Here is a 16,300-nt window from a genome sequence, read left to right on the forward strand (position 1 = left end):
GAGTCTCCGTTCGGGCGCAGCTCGTGGCGATGAAGCGATCAAGAACAGCGGTAGTGATTCTAAGGTCCGGTTTCTATAAGTGCGCCATGCCTGTCTCTTTTCTCTCGTTAACGAGCCGTCGACGATCCCTGGGACCATCTTTCCAACACGTGGATTCTTATTACGCGCGGCCCTGCTTTTTCATTATGCACCTCTAAAAGCACAAATTTCCCTCCATTACGGCCCGTCTGGTGCGCCGGAGCCCTCCAGTGACACCGCGGGGGATTACTCTCTGGCCGACGCGCATCTCGAGCACGCCAGAATTTCCGAATCTTACAACCCCCGACGCTATAATGAACTATAATTGAAATATAATAATTCATTTTGTATTTTTACTCGCCTCCACTTTTCACTGAAACGCGATATCGTTATTTTCGTCTGGATCTCCGAAGCTTCGCTATAGTGAATCTTCACGATTTCACGCTTTTAGTCGGTTCTTTAACAATTTGATAGCGTACTTCAAAATTCTACTCTAGTATATGAGAATTATTTGTCTGGATTTGAAAATTAATTTTTACTGTAATACATGAGCATTACTGAGTCCAGTTTCGAAAATTTATTTTTGCTGCAATATGTGGGAATTATTTGCCGAGAATTTTAACCTTTTAGGCACGACGCGGCACTATAGTGGCTTCCGCGGATGTCATCTTTCCGAACGTCACGCCCCTATATAATCGTCTTCATATGCATTGTTTCACACTTCTTTTGTCTTCACATCGATTTACAACAGTCTACAGGGTGTCCCAAAAATGTCTCGCAATCCGGAAATGGCGAGTTCCTCGGATCATTTGAAGCAACTTCTTCCGTTACAAAAATTTTTTCCGAGGCACCGTTAACGAGTTATTAACGAAAAACAATGACCAATAAGAATCAAGTACGGCTGACGCGAGGCGGCCCAGCCAACCAACGCACGAAGCCCAATTCCGCTCATTGGCTCGATCGCCTCGCGCCAAATGAGCTCACCTCTCATTGGTCACTGTTTTGCGTTAATAACTCGTTAACGGTGCCTCGGAGAAAATTTTTGTAAAGGAAAAAGTTGCTTCAAATGGCCTGAGGAACCCGCCACTTTCGGATTTCGGGCGAGACATTTTTGGAACACCCTGTATATACAGACAGAATATACAGTATCAGACTCTGTACAGTACATGTCAGACTCTGCGGTCCAGAGAAATAGCCCCGCGCAGAATTGGGCCGTACCTAAAAGGCTAATATGGGCGATGGAACCAAAAGATAAAAATGACGATGTGAATTTCGTTCTTTTTTATACAAATTGATGGTCCTCAAGAGCGTACTGATCGGCAATTTATTTTCTATAAAGATAGCTTTTCTAGAAGTTCACCCGTTATAGCAGTAGCCGCCGGGAGAAGTGTCGCTAAAGTGCGGATCATCGAGATCATTACTATTCGGGCGTATAGCGAGCCATATAATTTATGGTAGGGTCATGTGACCTGTACCTTCGAGTAGCTACGGTGTGTCGCTATTTTCTCTTACAAATTTCAGAAATAGGATTATGGCCGAAATTGTATGTTTCAGAAGAGATGGAACAGAGGATTGAAGATCCGTTGGTTCAAGCAAATGTCAAGGTTACGTTCTTTACGTTAAAGATCGTTGGTTCAAGGACATTTCCGAAGAATGCATCGTCTATCTTCAGTTTATTATAAATAAATTCAACCTCGGTAGTCTATCCGTGTTCTTGAAAGACGAAATTACTGGGTATTCATCATCATAGTTAGAAATAAGTATGTATCGAGGATATAATGTTGCTAAGTTAAACTTTCTTTTTAATATTAGTGGATTTAAGAATAAGTAAAAGTACTAATTGGACATTCGCGTATTGAATCGTAATAAACTGGGGCATGAATAGGTAACGAACTATTGATAAGTCGCATTTACAGTAAATTCTCCCTAATTTCCATTCAGCTTGTAAACAAAAATGGACAATTCGGGAAGGGGAGATACAATTATTCGAGCCTTCCACCTTGTTTTTATAATTATTGACACTTGGCAACTATAAAAATGAACCGCGAGGCTCGAATAATCGTATCTCCTCTTCCTAAATTGTCCATTTTTGTGTACAATCAGAGCGTCAATCAGGGAGAATTTATTGCATCTCGCGGACAAGTTCACGATCGACGACGCTGATCTTCCGGGGACTGATTGACAAAGGGTGGCGGTGCGTCGACCAGACGACTGTTGCGGGAAAATGACTTAATACGAGCACACGAGGGAGTTGGACGAGATGGCCCGTGGCGATCAGCATCGGACCACCCAGGTGGTGATTGCCGTGGAGAGGATCTACGAGCCGCCATTGCCTTCTACGCGCTTAATAGTTACCGGCTTCGCGTGCCGCATTCCTAGATCGTCCACCGAGGCAGACGGAAAATTCTCGCCGGATATCGCCCCGGGGACTCCGAACTTGTCCATCGTACCTGCGACCAGCTGTCTTCCGACTTTTTTCCTATCTCGATCGATCAATGTTTGCTTAGCTGCTTCGTATTAAGTCGTTACGCATCGACCGACCGATTTCTTTAAGTAACCACGCGGGGAATTCGCATTTTTCTGCGTATAAACTAGCGTCGATTTATCAGGACAGTTCGTGAACAATGAAAGTAAAGTAAATTCTTCCTAATTGACGCTCAGATTGTACACAAAAATGGGCAATTTGGGAAGAGGGGATGCAATTATTCGAACCTCGCGGCTCGTTTATGTAATTGTTGACAGTCGGTAACTATAAAAATGAGCCGGAAGATTCGAATAATCATGTCTGCTCTTCCCAAATTGTCCATTTTTGTGTAGAATCTGAGCAGCGATTAGTGTATTTCTGTATTAGGAGCAATTACTGTATTAGGTTGGAGCGAAAATAATTGCGGCTTTGCAGCATGATATAATAATCATTATATCACCATTGATAAGAAACATTTGCATTTATATAGTATCCTACAAAAAGCTAGCCTATTGTTCTGCTTGCATAGAATATTTGAGTGCATACATCGTCCTTATCAGCATCAACTTTCTACAACTGTTTATCCATTTAAATTATAATAGCTGTATTGCAGATTTTATGCATTTATGACAAGAATTTAAAAGTATCGTTGAAATATTTTCAATTAATTAAAATTATTAAAACGCGAAATGAATGTCTACGCAGCGCCTACTCGTGTATCCTAATTTGTATTATATGTAAGAAGATTCAATTTAAATGTTTCAGTGTGTTACGTATTATACGTATCACGCTTACAACGATCTAATGTTTAGAAGATAACATTGGAACTTCATTTTGTATCGCGTTGTACAATTGTTCGTGCAACTATGTATAAACAATTATGAATTGTTACCTTAAATTATAGCAAGCGGTACAAGAATATCCCGCAAAATAATAACTCGGATGAACATTCATCTTGAATTATTTCAAGTCTGTTGTCCTGCTTTTGTTTAATCCGAAACTCGATAACACAATCAACGAGAATAATTAATTTCCAATTGATTCTAGCCCTAAAAATTAAACAGCAGATGTCAATTACTGCATAAAGATATTAATAATTGCATAAAGCTATTAATAACTGGACTGTGGATTTTTATGCACTTATGGTATGTGTAAGCTTTTCAAATACAAGTTTCTAAAATGCGTCTCTTTAAAATGCAATTAAACGTGCACATTAACAAAAATTAATTGTATCATTCTACAACCACCGCCAGAAACTTTAGTTGACGTAACTAACATTTATCATTTCGAAATTTTTATAAAAGAAATCATGAAAATGTGCCAACTAATAAACCATCGATCTTATGTCAGCGTATGTTTCATCTGAGGCGCGATACATTGATTACAATATTTGTTTCCGAGGGTATTACATTGTAATTAGATCGGTGCAACAGATAGGCTCGGAACAGAGCGCATTCAGCCACTTGATCTGCATCGGATGCGCAAACGAAATGCAAATTCCGGTCGGGATAGATGCTCTGTCTGCCGGGGATCGAACGAACGACTCGAATCAAATGTAAATTTCGATTCGCTATGCAGATAAGAAATTCGATACCAAGGTCGTTCCTCGCGCTCCCATCAGCTGACACCGATCTCGGCCAACCTACCGCAAGACTGCGGTCGCTTTTTCGCAACGCTTCGCCGGATATCGTCGTAATCTTTTCACTGGATTAATTTCTCCTGTCGCCGGGGCAAAAATCAACGATCTTCGCCGTTTTTCTGCATCCAGTCGATATCGAGCTTGGTACCGTAATGCAATTTTCGGGGGAGGGAGTAGAAATTCACTTCTAACGTTTGCGATGCTTTAACCCCTTGCATTCGAAGAATTTTCTCAGATCAGCTAATAATTTTAGTTAAAGTTAATAATTTTATCGCATTTATTCGTGAACTACAGCGAAATCTCCCTAATTTTCCTTCAGCTTGCAAACAAAAATGGACAATTTGGGAAGAGGAGATACAATTATTCGAGCCAAGCGACTCATCTTTATATTTGCCGATTGTTAACAATTATAAAAACGAGGTGCAAGGCTCGAATAATCGTGTCTCCTCTAACTAAATTGTCCATTTTTGTTTACAAGCTGAAGAAAAATTAGAGAGAATTTATTGCAGTACTAACTTACATTACAAATGAAATAAAACGTTATACAACATTGTAAATAATTATTGTAAATAGAATTTGATATAAGGTTGCATTAATGCAGATCATACAAAACAAAAATTTTTAATTTTGAAAGTGTTATAAATTAGACTGAGAGAGACAAGGAGAGGTCCCCAAGGGTGACGCTCATTTTTGATAAAATTTTTTACTGTGGTAGAGCTTGTAAAGCTGAATCTAATGATACCAAATTTTTGGGGCTTGGTGATTTATAGTTTTTAAGATATTTGGTGTCATAGATGGTGGTAAAAGCGAGGATAACGTACTGGACTATGTCATTCTAGACGCGAGGCACCATGTGCCAAGAGTTGCGGGTAAGCCGCCCCGTAACGTTCAGGTAGGCTGGTTCGAGCCTTTTACCTTCCCTATTCCCCCCTGGCCATTAACGATAACGGTACCTATGCAGTACAATAAAAATTTAATATAACAGCAAAGTAAAAGCTTTCGGCATCTGTTATTAGTAGTAAAATTTACTTAGCCACTTGCGCTGGCAAGCATTTCGCCGGCGTGTGTACCAGAACGATCCGGCGTAATTCGCTGGGAGGTGTCAGACTTGTGTTCGATGCCTTAAAGAAATCGGAAAAAGATTTATTTATTTTTCTAAACTAATTTATTTTCCATTTTAGAATATGGGTTAAATATTGACAATGTTTGCTCTGGCAAACAATCCCACCCGAGGTACCATGCCCGTCGTTTTTGTTTCTATGACAATCGCATGACGACGTACATACCACGTCGTTGACGATTCTGTGACAAAAGCATTACGACGTGCGTGGCACGTCTTTCCAGCGCAAGTGGTTAAAGATCTCTTTCTTTATTAACTTCAACAAATTAAGAATGTTACATTGGTATTCTTTAATTATTTAAATTTTGCTACTACTTTAGATTCTACTTACTCGTTTTTATCGTAAATGCATAAAATCCGCAGTCTAGTTATAATCATTAGCAGTCTTTATTTGTTGCTTTCTTAGCCCTTACAAGAGATGCTTATCATATTTTCATGCGTCAATTGATATTTGCATATTCCTAAACTTCTATATCTGAAATTAATAATTATATTTCTCGTGAACATACTGCAAATAGCAACTGGCTAACAGAAAAACAGTATTTAGATAGAATATTTAATTGATACAGATGCCAATGATTAATGCAGTGTTTATAAAAACCACACAGATTATTAGTAATACTCGATTTTGCAACCCTAAATTTCATGTCCCCATTTATTAGCGTTGGTTTCGGTTAGATTACCATAACCTAATGAGGAGGAAAAGTTTCATCTCTTTTGTTTATAGAACAGCATATAAACGGCGGACCAATGTTGACTCAAATGTTGCTACGGACGCGTACGTACATACAGTGAATCCCGTTAACATTCTTATACTTTTCAAAACGCAATAACATTTTTTAAAACTGGACTAAATGACTTGAATCTTTTTTAGACGATACAGTAACCAGATTACTAGACCATAACTGAAATGCTTTTTTAAAATTTGGCTATTGTTTAGAATAACAAAAGAAAATAAACGACTCTCGTTGTTTATTTTAACATTTAACTCAAATTTAACATTTTTATCTGAACTTATAACGAAAATTTAAAAAATATGTTTTGTAAATCTCTGTAGGTAATATGCATGTTATAAAAATTTTACCGAAATCGATTGACCTTGATTCCGACTTTTGACACTTTCGACCAATAACTGTGAGAAATTTGCAGTTTTTACAGTCTCTTAACGCTTATAACTTGACTTTGCGTTAACTTACCGAGATCTACAAAATGCATTTTTTAACTTTTCGTTATAGGCTTTGATAAAAATGTTTAAAAAAAGACTCATTTATTTTGTTTTGTGATTTCAAGTAGTAGTAAAATTGTAACGAAGTAGTTTAGTTATTGTCTAGTATGAAGTCTCTTTATCATTTAAAAAAAAATTCAAACCGTTTATTCCAATCTTAAAAGAGTTATTGCGTTTTAAAAGGTGTCCAAATTTAAAGGAAGTCACTGTACATAGGCAGAATTCAATGTAGTAGCACGGAAGGAATTTTGCAAATATCTCGGGAACGAAGGCAGTATCTTGTCTTTTATAATATATTTCAGAATCGACAAAGTCGGAGTTGGGGCCCCAAAATTAAACAATGATCATATTTTTAATTTTATGTTCCCATTTTCATACATCAAAATATATTTTCTTATCACCACGTTTTTATTTTTAAAAAATGGAAATTACTTTTCTTAGACATCAAATAATAAAAATATATCAATCGAAATTAAATAAAGTTTTTATTTAATCTCAAAACAAAACATATTTCAATGCTTTCTATAAATACTAGAGAAATTGAAAGAATATCAACTACAGTTCTTTGAAATAGAACTTTTTTATTTGACTCCTAATTCTTGCAATCGATGAAAAATATGTTTATTTTATATAAAAATCGACAATTCCAATATAATGTGAGATATTGCATTGAAAATGAACTTGAAGCGTTCAGTCTGCAGAGGAACTGGAGAAAGCGGCTACATAATTGGGTTTGGGGAAAGACGTCACAGCCTCTAACTTTTGCTGCTTAACCCCTTAACCTATGATTTACGTTCGAGAATTTTGGGCCGAAAACGTAAACAAGCTCGTGCAGCCTTCGAGCCATTCGCACGACTTGTGTAATACAAATACACCACAAATAGCACAGACAAGGCTCGTGATGTATTCTCATTATCTCTTCGTATCGTGACCAGTTTCAAGTTATTCTTGATCACATTCGCACATCGCGCGAAATTTATTTTCATAAATTCTAGAGAAGCATCCCCAGAAGATGTTTTCAAGAAAAAGATTTCGTGATGAGAGCAGTGAGAATTGTGCTACTAATTTTGCTAACGTAAGTGCCGGTAGTGACAATATATGTTCTGTTCGAAGAAAATGCATGCGATTAGTTATTGATGATACTTGTGACGACGATCAACTACCAGAGCCCTGGCTTTGCAAAGAAATAAGAAATAGTCCAAAAATCTGGGACTATACGATGACTCCTAGCATAAGAGAGACAGCCTTACGTCAATTAAGAGGAAGTAGAAGAGAATTAGATATATTTAATCTAATATTTGATGACATATTCTGGGAAAATATTGTAACCGAAACTAACCGGTATGCAGATCAAATACGAGCGAATCCACGCAGAACATGAGAAATCGGCGACACTTGGTTTCCTGTAGATTCTAACGAAATTAAAAGATATTTCGTATTGCCCATAATAACGGCACAGGTAAAAAAAACCAAGAATACAAATGAATTGGTTAAAGAAGGCTGTTATTGAAACGATACCTTTTGAAAAGATATCTATAAAGTCTAACGAAATTAAAAGATATTTCGTATTGCCCATAATAACGGCACAGGTAAAAAAAACCAAGAATTACAAATGAATTGGTCGAAGAGGGCTGTTATTGAAACGATATCTTTTAAAAGGATATGTGTAGATTTTAACGATATTAAAAGATATTTCGCATTGTCCACAATAACGGCACAGGTAAAAAAACCCAAGAATACAAATGGATTGGTCGAAGAGGGCTGTTATTGAAACGATACCTTTTGAAAAGATATCTGTAAATTCTAACGAAATTAAAAGCTATTTCGCATTGTCCATAATAATGGCACAGGTAAAAAAAACCACGAATACAAATGGATTGGTCGAAGAGGGCTGTTATTGCTAACGAAATTAAAAGCTATTTCGCATTCTCCATAATAATGGCATGGGTAAAAAAACCAAGAATACTAATGAATTGGTCGAAGAGGGCTGTTATTGAAACGATATCTTTTGAAAAGATATCTGCAAATTACAAGGTGTTTGCATTTCGCAAACAATAATCTGGTTGCCAATACAGATAAATTGAGCAAGATTAAACCTGTGATCAATTATTTGAACCAAAAATTTAAAGAAGTATATATAATGGAAGAAGACATTGCTATTGATGAATCGTTCATGAAATTCAAGGGGCGCTTGTCTTATAGACAATTTAACCCATCAAAAAGGGCCGACTCATCGAAATGACTACACAAGGATCCAATCGTACTCCAAAACCAAATTGTATTACAGAGTACAACAAGGGAATGAATGGAATTGATCTCCAAGGCCAAATATTAGCAAGCTTTCCAGTAATGAGGAAATACATGAAAGGATATAAAAAAATCTTTTTTATCTGTTCGATATTGGTCTTTTTAATTCATACATTTTATGCAACAAAATAAATAACAGGAAGAAACAATGTTACGTTGACTATAGGATCAACATAGCCGAATCACTATTGAAGAATATGCCAAAATCGAATTATAGAGAACGGGGACAATCATCTTCCGGAGATATGCCAGAGAGACTGCGCGCGAAGCACTGGGCTCATTTTCCAAAACATATTGACTCAACAGCATCAAAATTAAGACCGTCAAAACGTTGTAGGGTTTGCCAAAAAAATCAAAAACGTAGAGAAACAACGTGGGAGTGTAAGAAGTGCAAAGTTCTCTTACATCTACCAGAATGTTTCGAATTGTATCACACCATTGCAGATTATTAATTTTGTATTACTGATTTTTTTATAAATAAATAATATTCCACAAATATTTATAATTTTAAAAGGGCGCCGCCGCTAATATTTACATTTGGCCCGATCATCGTACTACGGGCTATCCCCGTAATATTCACTTTTGGCCCGACAGCGTACTACGGGCTATGGCCGTAGTTACTTTTGGTCCAATCATCGTACTGCAGGCTATGCCCGTAGTTGTAGGCTAAGGGATAAAAGGGACGGTTGGGTCCACCCAATGGCCTGCCATTGGCTAATTGAAACGGGACTTTAACGCAGTCGCGTTAAAGCACAAAAGCAACTTGCTTCGTCCTCTCCTCTCATTTTTATCCTATTTGCCACAGAAAATCTGCGTTGCTTCGACGAGTCTGAACAGCTAGTATAGTTAGAAGGTCGTGTCTTCGAAGTGACAGTTTCCGTGCAACAAGGAATTCTTTCAGTGATTTTTACGATGACTCGCTCTATCACCGATCTTGCCAAGGATTGCGCTCGTTCCAGTGAAGTATTAAATTTTTGATTTTTTAATTTCGTAAGTACGCCGTAGTTTCGGGATAATTGTTCAAATTTATATATTCTAAAATTGATTGCCGTTTTTTATAGAATTTTAATTTGTGCGCGATCCCTTGCTTTTTCGCCAAGATTCTACAATATTTTAAATGAGTAACGTCAGAGAATGCATTAAGTTCAACAGAATTAATGACATAAATTCATGAGGTCATTCAAAGAGTAATATGGTTAATCGACTCGTTTAATAATTTGGAGATCAACAAAATTAATGTATAAATTCGATAAATTATTTAGGGATTAACTGAATTAATATATAATCTCGTGAAATAATTCTTTGTTATCGTATTTAACCAATCCATGAAATAATTTTCAAATCCGTTAAATTACCCTCACAAATACATTAAGTAATTTGGCGATCAACTGAATTAATATACAAACTTGTAAAATAATTTACATGTAATAATAACAAAAAAGTTCGCTTTTTGTTACAGAGATCAAGAAATAGAAGGCATAACGAGGCATTCGCTGTAATTGATGAAATACACGAACAACTCGCAGTACGATTTCTTATAAAAAAATCGAAAAGACACAAGTTCAGAAAATACCCGCCGTCAAGACGTCAGGGACTATCAACTATGGTTGCGAGGACTGCTGCGAGTTCAACTTCGGAGCCAGTTGCGAGTACCAGTTCAACTTCGAATTCAACCTCTGAAATAAAAGAATCTCTGCAATATTTAGGCTTGGTACCGAGAACGGAGTTGAAAAAAAGGTTGACTCCATTGAGGTGCAGGCACAGAACTCCAGCGAAACCGCTATTCAAGGAACCATTAATTTACGAATGTTGTTATTGTCCGAAATACTTCTTGCACAAAATGACCTATAGACAGCACGTAATTCGCCATATACGGAAGGTCTACTGGTGTACGAAATGCAAGAAAGGATTGAAAACGATGGTAGAAAAGAAAAGACACGAATACTTCTGTGTACGGTGAGTTGTAATAATAGTTGTACATTCTCCCTAATTTTCCTTCTGTTTGTAAACAAAAATGGACAATCTGGAAAGAGGAGATACGATTATTCGAGCCCTACATCTCGTTTTTATAATTGTTGGCAACTCTAAAAATGAGCCGCGTGACTCGAATATTATCATATCTCCTCTTCTCTCAAATTGTTCATATTTGTGTATAATCTAAGTGTCAATTTACTGTATTGCCATCGAGGAATGTAATATCTCATTTTGACGATTGCTTTATTTATAATTCCAGCAAGGTATATCAGCTAAATAATATACCACAACGTTTACCTAATCCCCGCAGCTGAATAACATCATCTAAGGCCAGAACAACCACGACAAGGGAAAATTGTTGTATTAGTGGCACCGGAAAGTTATGTCGTTTGTTTACATTAAATTCAAACAGATAAATATGCGCAGAAACGACATTACTTTCCGGTCCCCCTAATATATATGTATAATACATACTTGATTTGTAATTCTTTGTAGTCTAGATTAGAGTTAAGGTTATGTATATAAGAGAATGTATATATGACAGTTGATGAATATTTTATAATAAAGTATTTTGTAATCAATTAATCTTCTGTTTTATTATATTGTACCTAGTATTTCGCCTTGGAATCGTGTCCATTGAGACAGGTGTTCTATTAGATTATTTTGGTAATCTAAAACGAACAAAATACTTTTCCTCTGCATTATAAACGTATATACAATATACACTTTGTTACATACGGATAGTTGTATTTGAAAAGATAATAAATTTCATTTGCAAACACAATTTCTTATGTTATCTCGTTTCACGTTACGTTCATCATTTTCAAAATTTATTTTCAGGTTGAATACTATGGGAAGTATCCTATTTTATGTTTTCGATTATCAAAATAAAATATTTAGTTCATGATTTAACTTTAGATTACCAAAATAAAGTATTCTATTTTACGTTTCATATTACCAAAATAAGATATTTTATCTACTAAAATTTTATACCCTACTGGAAATATTATTTTATTTGAATTCTGAAGAATTTATTATTTAAAATAGTGTGTTTCAAATATTTTCTCTATAAATATTACCCAGCTCTGGATACAATGAGAAACACTTCGTTTGATTGATAATAATAGAATGGAAGCCTTTTATTCAATTTTAACGTTACAAGTAAATTATCACTTTCAATGAAAGTAAATACAGTACATGAAAATAGTATACATATATTCGTTACGTTTCAATATATAACTACAATATTATTATTTAATTACATTAATGATTTCAAGGATGTAATATTGTTCGCAACCTTAAATTTGTGCTTGGATTGAACGAAATTACTTATAAAATGCAGTCGAAAATTACAGTAATAAAATCGAAATATTTAGGACCGTAAATATTTAATACACAAATGACTTAATAGTAATAATCTTCTTTAAAAACTCTGTCTATAAAAGATCGTTAAAATGTCGTCCCGTTATGTTTATGTAGTTATACAATTAGACATATAATTGTGCAACTAGATTGAACAACTTACATAAAACAGTTTTATATGTTACATGTATCGTTTATTTTAATCAAACATCTTTCAAACGATGTATCAGTATAAAAAGTACTCGAACTTCGATGTTGTCACACTACATAAAGCTACCCGATAGAATGTTAATCGGCCACCTTGTTCAAGTTTCGCGTGACAGTAATTAATTTCTGTAATGAATACGTCCTGCCCGAGATGCAATCTTCAAAATGAAACCATCGAATGGTGTCAGGCGCCTTCCAATTATATCGGGACACTATTTTCTTTCATTGAAACCATCGGCAATTTTTCATAAAAACCATTTCATCCGCGTACATTTAATAAACATTTTCTCGAACGAAATGTTGACAAATTATTGAAGTAAAAATGTTAATAAACTCAAAGCCATAAACAAACCATTTACGCTTAAATATTTAGAACGAATAATAGCAAATTAATTATATAGTACGAATGAATAATAGGAAATTAGTTGTGTAACTTGAACTAAAATGTTGGCTAATAATATAACTCTTTGATTTTGTTGCAATGTAGATTATTTAAGTTTTTCCTTTACATTCTTGATTTTATTATCACCAGTCTCAAGAGAAGATTTTTATATTGAAATAAAAATAAAATATTGTACGTCATGCGACATACTACTTTATAATCTATCTAATTTATTAACAACAACATTTTCGCGCATTTTACATAAATACTCGGTCTATTGATGCAAACATAATAATACATAGTAAAAACAAATTCGTACAATTTAACGAATTCCATACATTCAAATTCCATATAATTAAATTCCAATTGCATGTTAATTATTAGAATGGAACAAATTCCATCTTTGAAATCATTCTGATCAATCAATCCATGACATAGCGTTCTGAGTAATAATTGCCTCTTTCTATCCCTGACATGAAAATAATCAAAGTGTCTCTACAATGTGTGAATATTGTAGGACCTTTTAGTGAGAATTTAGATGCCGACGGACCAACGCGCGAGAATAGAATCGCTTATCGCAAAATAAACAGGGGTAAATTTTTGGCACTCGAAATTTTGCGTCATCCGCTGCATTGCTCGGCTTCTTTCTGGCGTATGGTTTCGGCTGAGGTATCGTGTTCTTCTGGATCGTTGGATTCTTGGGTCTCAATGCTGCGGCACTGTCGTTTTCAGACAGCGTCTCGAATAACTTATTTAGACATGGGTTTTCCAAGCTGAGCACCTCCAAATGCGATAATGCCGAAGCATCGTCGAATAACGCCAGTAGCTGCAACATTTAATGTTCAAAGTCAAAACAAGCAAATTCACAATTTTCCTAGTCTCAATTAAACTTTCTCGTACGTTCATTAATTTTCTAAGTAAATTATTTTTTAATTCTAAGTGAATTATTTGTACGTCCGAAAAATTATGAAACTTTGTTGTTAATAATGTGTATATTGTCTTGATAAATATTATTTTGGAGTATAATTAAATAAAATGCCAAAGTTGATTCTGAATTGCATTGCGTCGCGGGGAAATTTATTTTTCTAAACATATTTTTTATTCTTCGCGTTATTAACCCTTTGCACTCGAGCAGCGACTCTGAGACACCACTGAAATTATATATACCAATACCACGTTCCAAGATAATTTTAATACAATCAAAGTTGAGATTCGAAAAAATTGTAACTATTGTACGAGTTGCAAGACTCAAATTCATATGGATAAAATGTACTTTGTCATATGAAATAGAAATGAAAATCAAAAAAATTATTTTAGATTTACAGTTAAAATGGCTTCGAATGAAAAGGGTTAAAGGACTCTTCAGACTAAAACACCGATACGCTAATACAGTTTACACTTCTGACGAAACAACATTAACACTTTGATGATGTTCTGATAACACTATAAAATTGATGTAAAGCAATGGTTACGTACCTCAGCATCAGTCTTGCAGATGTCATTGTTCTGGATGTGCGACATGATTACACCAAATACCAACAAATACCAACAAAGTATAAACAAGTAACAAGTACCAACAAGTACCAAGTACGAAATACCAACAAATGCCGAAAGTAAGAAACAGATACTAATCGTGCTATTAGAACCGATGTGTTTCACTGTACGAATAATTCGGAAATGACAAGATTTTACAAACGTCTCAATTTATATTAATGCCTCTCGGTCTAACTACCCTTACTTATGGCGGAGGGGTGGGAGGTACCGCATTATACCTGCGATTTTGGGACCGCTATAAACCCGCTTTTCAGCGCAACCGCGCTGTTCAGATTTTGGATCGAAAAGTCCCAGGACATCGCATCGTGCACATTTTTTATTTCATTGTTATCTTCTCAATAGTTTTTATTCGCATTAAAATCCGCAGCTTACGAATAACATTCCATTCCATAAGCCTTACACAGGATATTCCAAAATTATATTAATCCCAGGGCATGAGTTATTAATTCCTGAGGTCATTTGAAATATCTTTGTCCTTAGCGAAAATGCAATTCGCGGCTTTGTTTACGAGTTATCTACGAAAAACATCGACTAAGGAGAGGCGAGCGCGGCTGGCCCAAAGTGGCTGCGCCAATGAGCGGGCAACACCCCAGTTCCGGTGATTGGCTCGGCCGCCCAGCGCATCACTGCTGATTGGGTCGGTTGCCAGCGCTTCGCCGCTCGTTTGCTCGGCCGCTTCGCGCCAGCCGAGCTTTGCCTTTCATTGACCAGCGTTTCTCGGTTACTTCTTCTGCAGGTTTATTTTCTCAAGGTCAATTTCAACTATTTAATAGAAATTTAAATACATGAAATACTATTTCAAACAATTATTTCTAGTACATCTCAAGAAAATATAATTTCAATTAAAATAATTTCCTTTATCACACCATACATAACTATTTTCAATGCATGTACTTATATCTCTACGGCGTCAAATAAATGTTGAAATATCATTTCATACGAACAAGAGTATTTCATTGACTATTTGCGATATCTTTTCAAATGTCATTACCCACGTCTGGCCTCGCTTCATTTTTCCGACATTTAGAGATCCGCATTTCCTCGGCGCGATCGTGATTCGAAATTGTGGAAAGGATAGACGCGCGCGCGTCGGGGTTCGTTGCAAAATCAGCAGATAACTGAGCAAAAGGAAGCGGACCGAACACGCACGATGATCGTTTCTTCTCGACTCGGACATCTGCATGTTATGCTCGTATATTAGCCAATATTTTAAATCTGGCCGCGCATCCTATTACGGTGTTGACAGATTTGCGCCGCGCCGCCGACACGGTCTTCCTGTGACGGAAGGTGCGTCGTCGGTTGCTACGGAAAACGAAAAAATCGCTGAAAACACCGGCTATCAACATTTCCTCGCACTCGTTCGTCCTTTATCAACATTCTGACACCGGTGCGCCGCGACCGTGATTAACGAGGCTATTCTCGAAAACGGACGCACCTGAATTCTGCGTCGTGCACACAGAATCACTGTCTTGCAAAAATGTCAGTCGCGCTTCTCATTCAAAAATGTTCGTTTCTATTCGGTTAGTCGAAAAAATATTCATTTCCATTCGTTTGATCGAATAACGTTCATAGCGTTTCTCATTCGAAGATATTAAATTTTATTCGTTTTCGCTACATTTATCTTTAGTGTTAATTATTCGTAGACTGCGAAATTCACGCAGTTGTGATCAAATTGAACAGGTAAAATGCGAAATAGCGAAGCATTTACTCAATTTGAGAATATTATTGTATTATCGTCAACTCATCCTAATGATTAAGAGGAGAAATACAAATCTGCGTAGTTTCCGCGTCTTGCAATTAATGAAAATAATTTTTATTTTGCATAAATATCTGCAAACTAATTATTTTCAGTAAACTGCAGATCTTCGCGTATATATACAAGAAATCGCGTACGTCGCTAAAAATTAACGATATTTCATAAGGAATCTTTCGGTTTATAAAAGAATTTTTCGCATATTTTAGTCTCTGTAAAATTAAGTTTAAAAATGCAAATTTACGTAAAGATCTGCGGTCTAGTTGCCAGCTCACGATTAAGAAAATAACGAACC

At 36.0% G+C, this 16,300-nt stretch overlaps 2 protein-coding genes across 4 annotated transcripts in view; one reads left to right on the forward strand and one right to left on the reverse strand.

The window, feature by feature from the left end:
* The window catches only part of wb (wing blister), a 256,747-nt gene that overhangs the window by 95,161 nt on the left and 145,286 nt on the right, over window positions 1–16,300 (reverse strand). The window lies entirely within an intron of this gene.
* Window positions 9,534–11,332, forward strand: LOC143260776 (uncharacterized). Its single transcript, XM_076527375.1, has 3 exons — window positions 9,534–9,736; window positions 10,233–10,729; window positions 11,007–11,332. Exons 1-3 carry the CDS (start codon window positions 9,686–9,688, stop codon window positions 11,059–11,061), a joined length of 603 nt encoding a protein of 200 aa, XP_076383490.1. The 5' UTR covers window positions 9,534–9,685; the 3' UTR covers window positions 11,062–11,332.

This window comes from Megalopta genalis, chromosome 19 (genome assembly GCF_051020955.1).
Source record: "Megalopta genalis isolate 19385.01 chromosome 19, iyMegGena1_principal, whole genome shotgun sequence".
Lineage (NCBI taxonomy): Eukaryota > Metazoa > Arthropoda > Insecta > Hymenoptera > Halictidae > Megalopta > Megalopta genalis.

What these genes read in the sequence shown, in the direction of transcription:
- LOC143260776 (XM_076527375.1), top strand. Translation starts at nt 9,686, where the DNA reads ATGACTCGCTCTATCACCGATCTTGCCAAGGATTGCGCTCGTTCCAGT. An exon ending in ATTGCGCTCGTTCCAGTGAA is followed by an intron (nt 9,737 to 10,232) that starts GTATTAAATTTT and finishes TTTTTGTTACAG; the next exon opens with AGATCAAGAAATAGAAGGCA. An exon ending in CACGAATACTTCTGTGTACG is followed by an intron (nt 10,730 to 11,006) that starts GTGAGTTGTAAT and finishes TTATAATTCCAG; the next exon opens with CAAGGTATATCAGCTAAATA.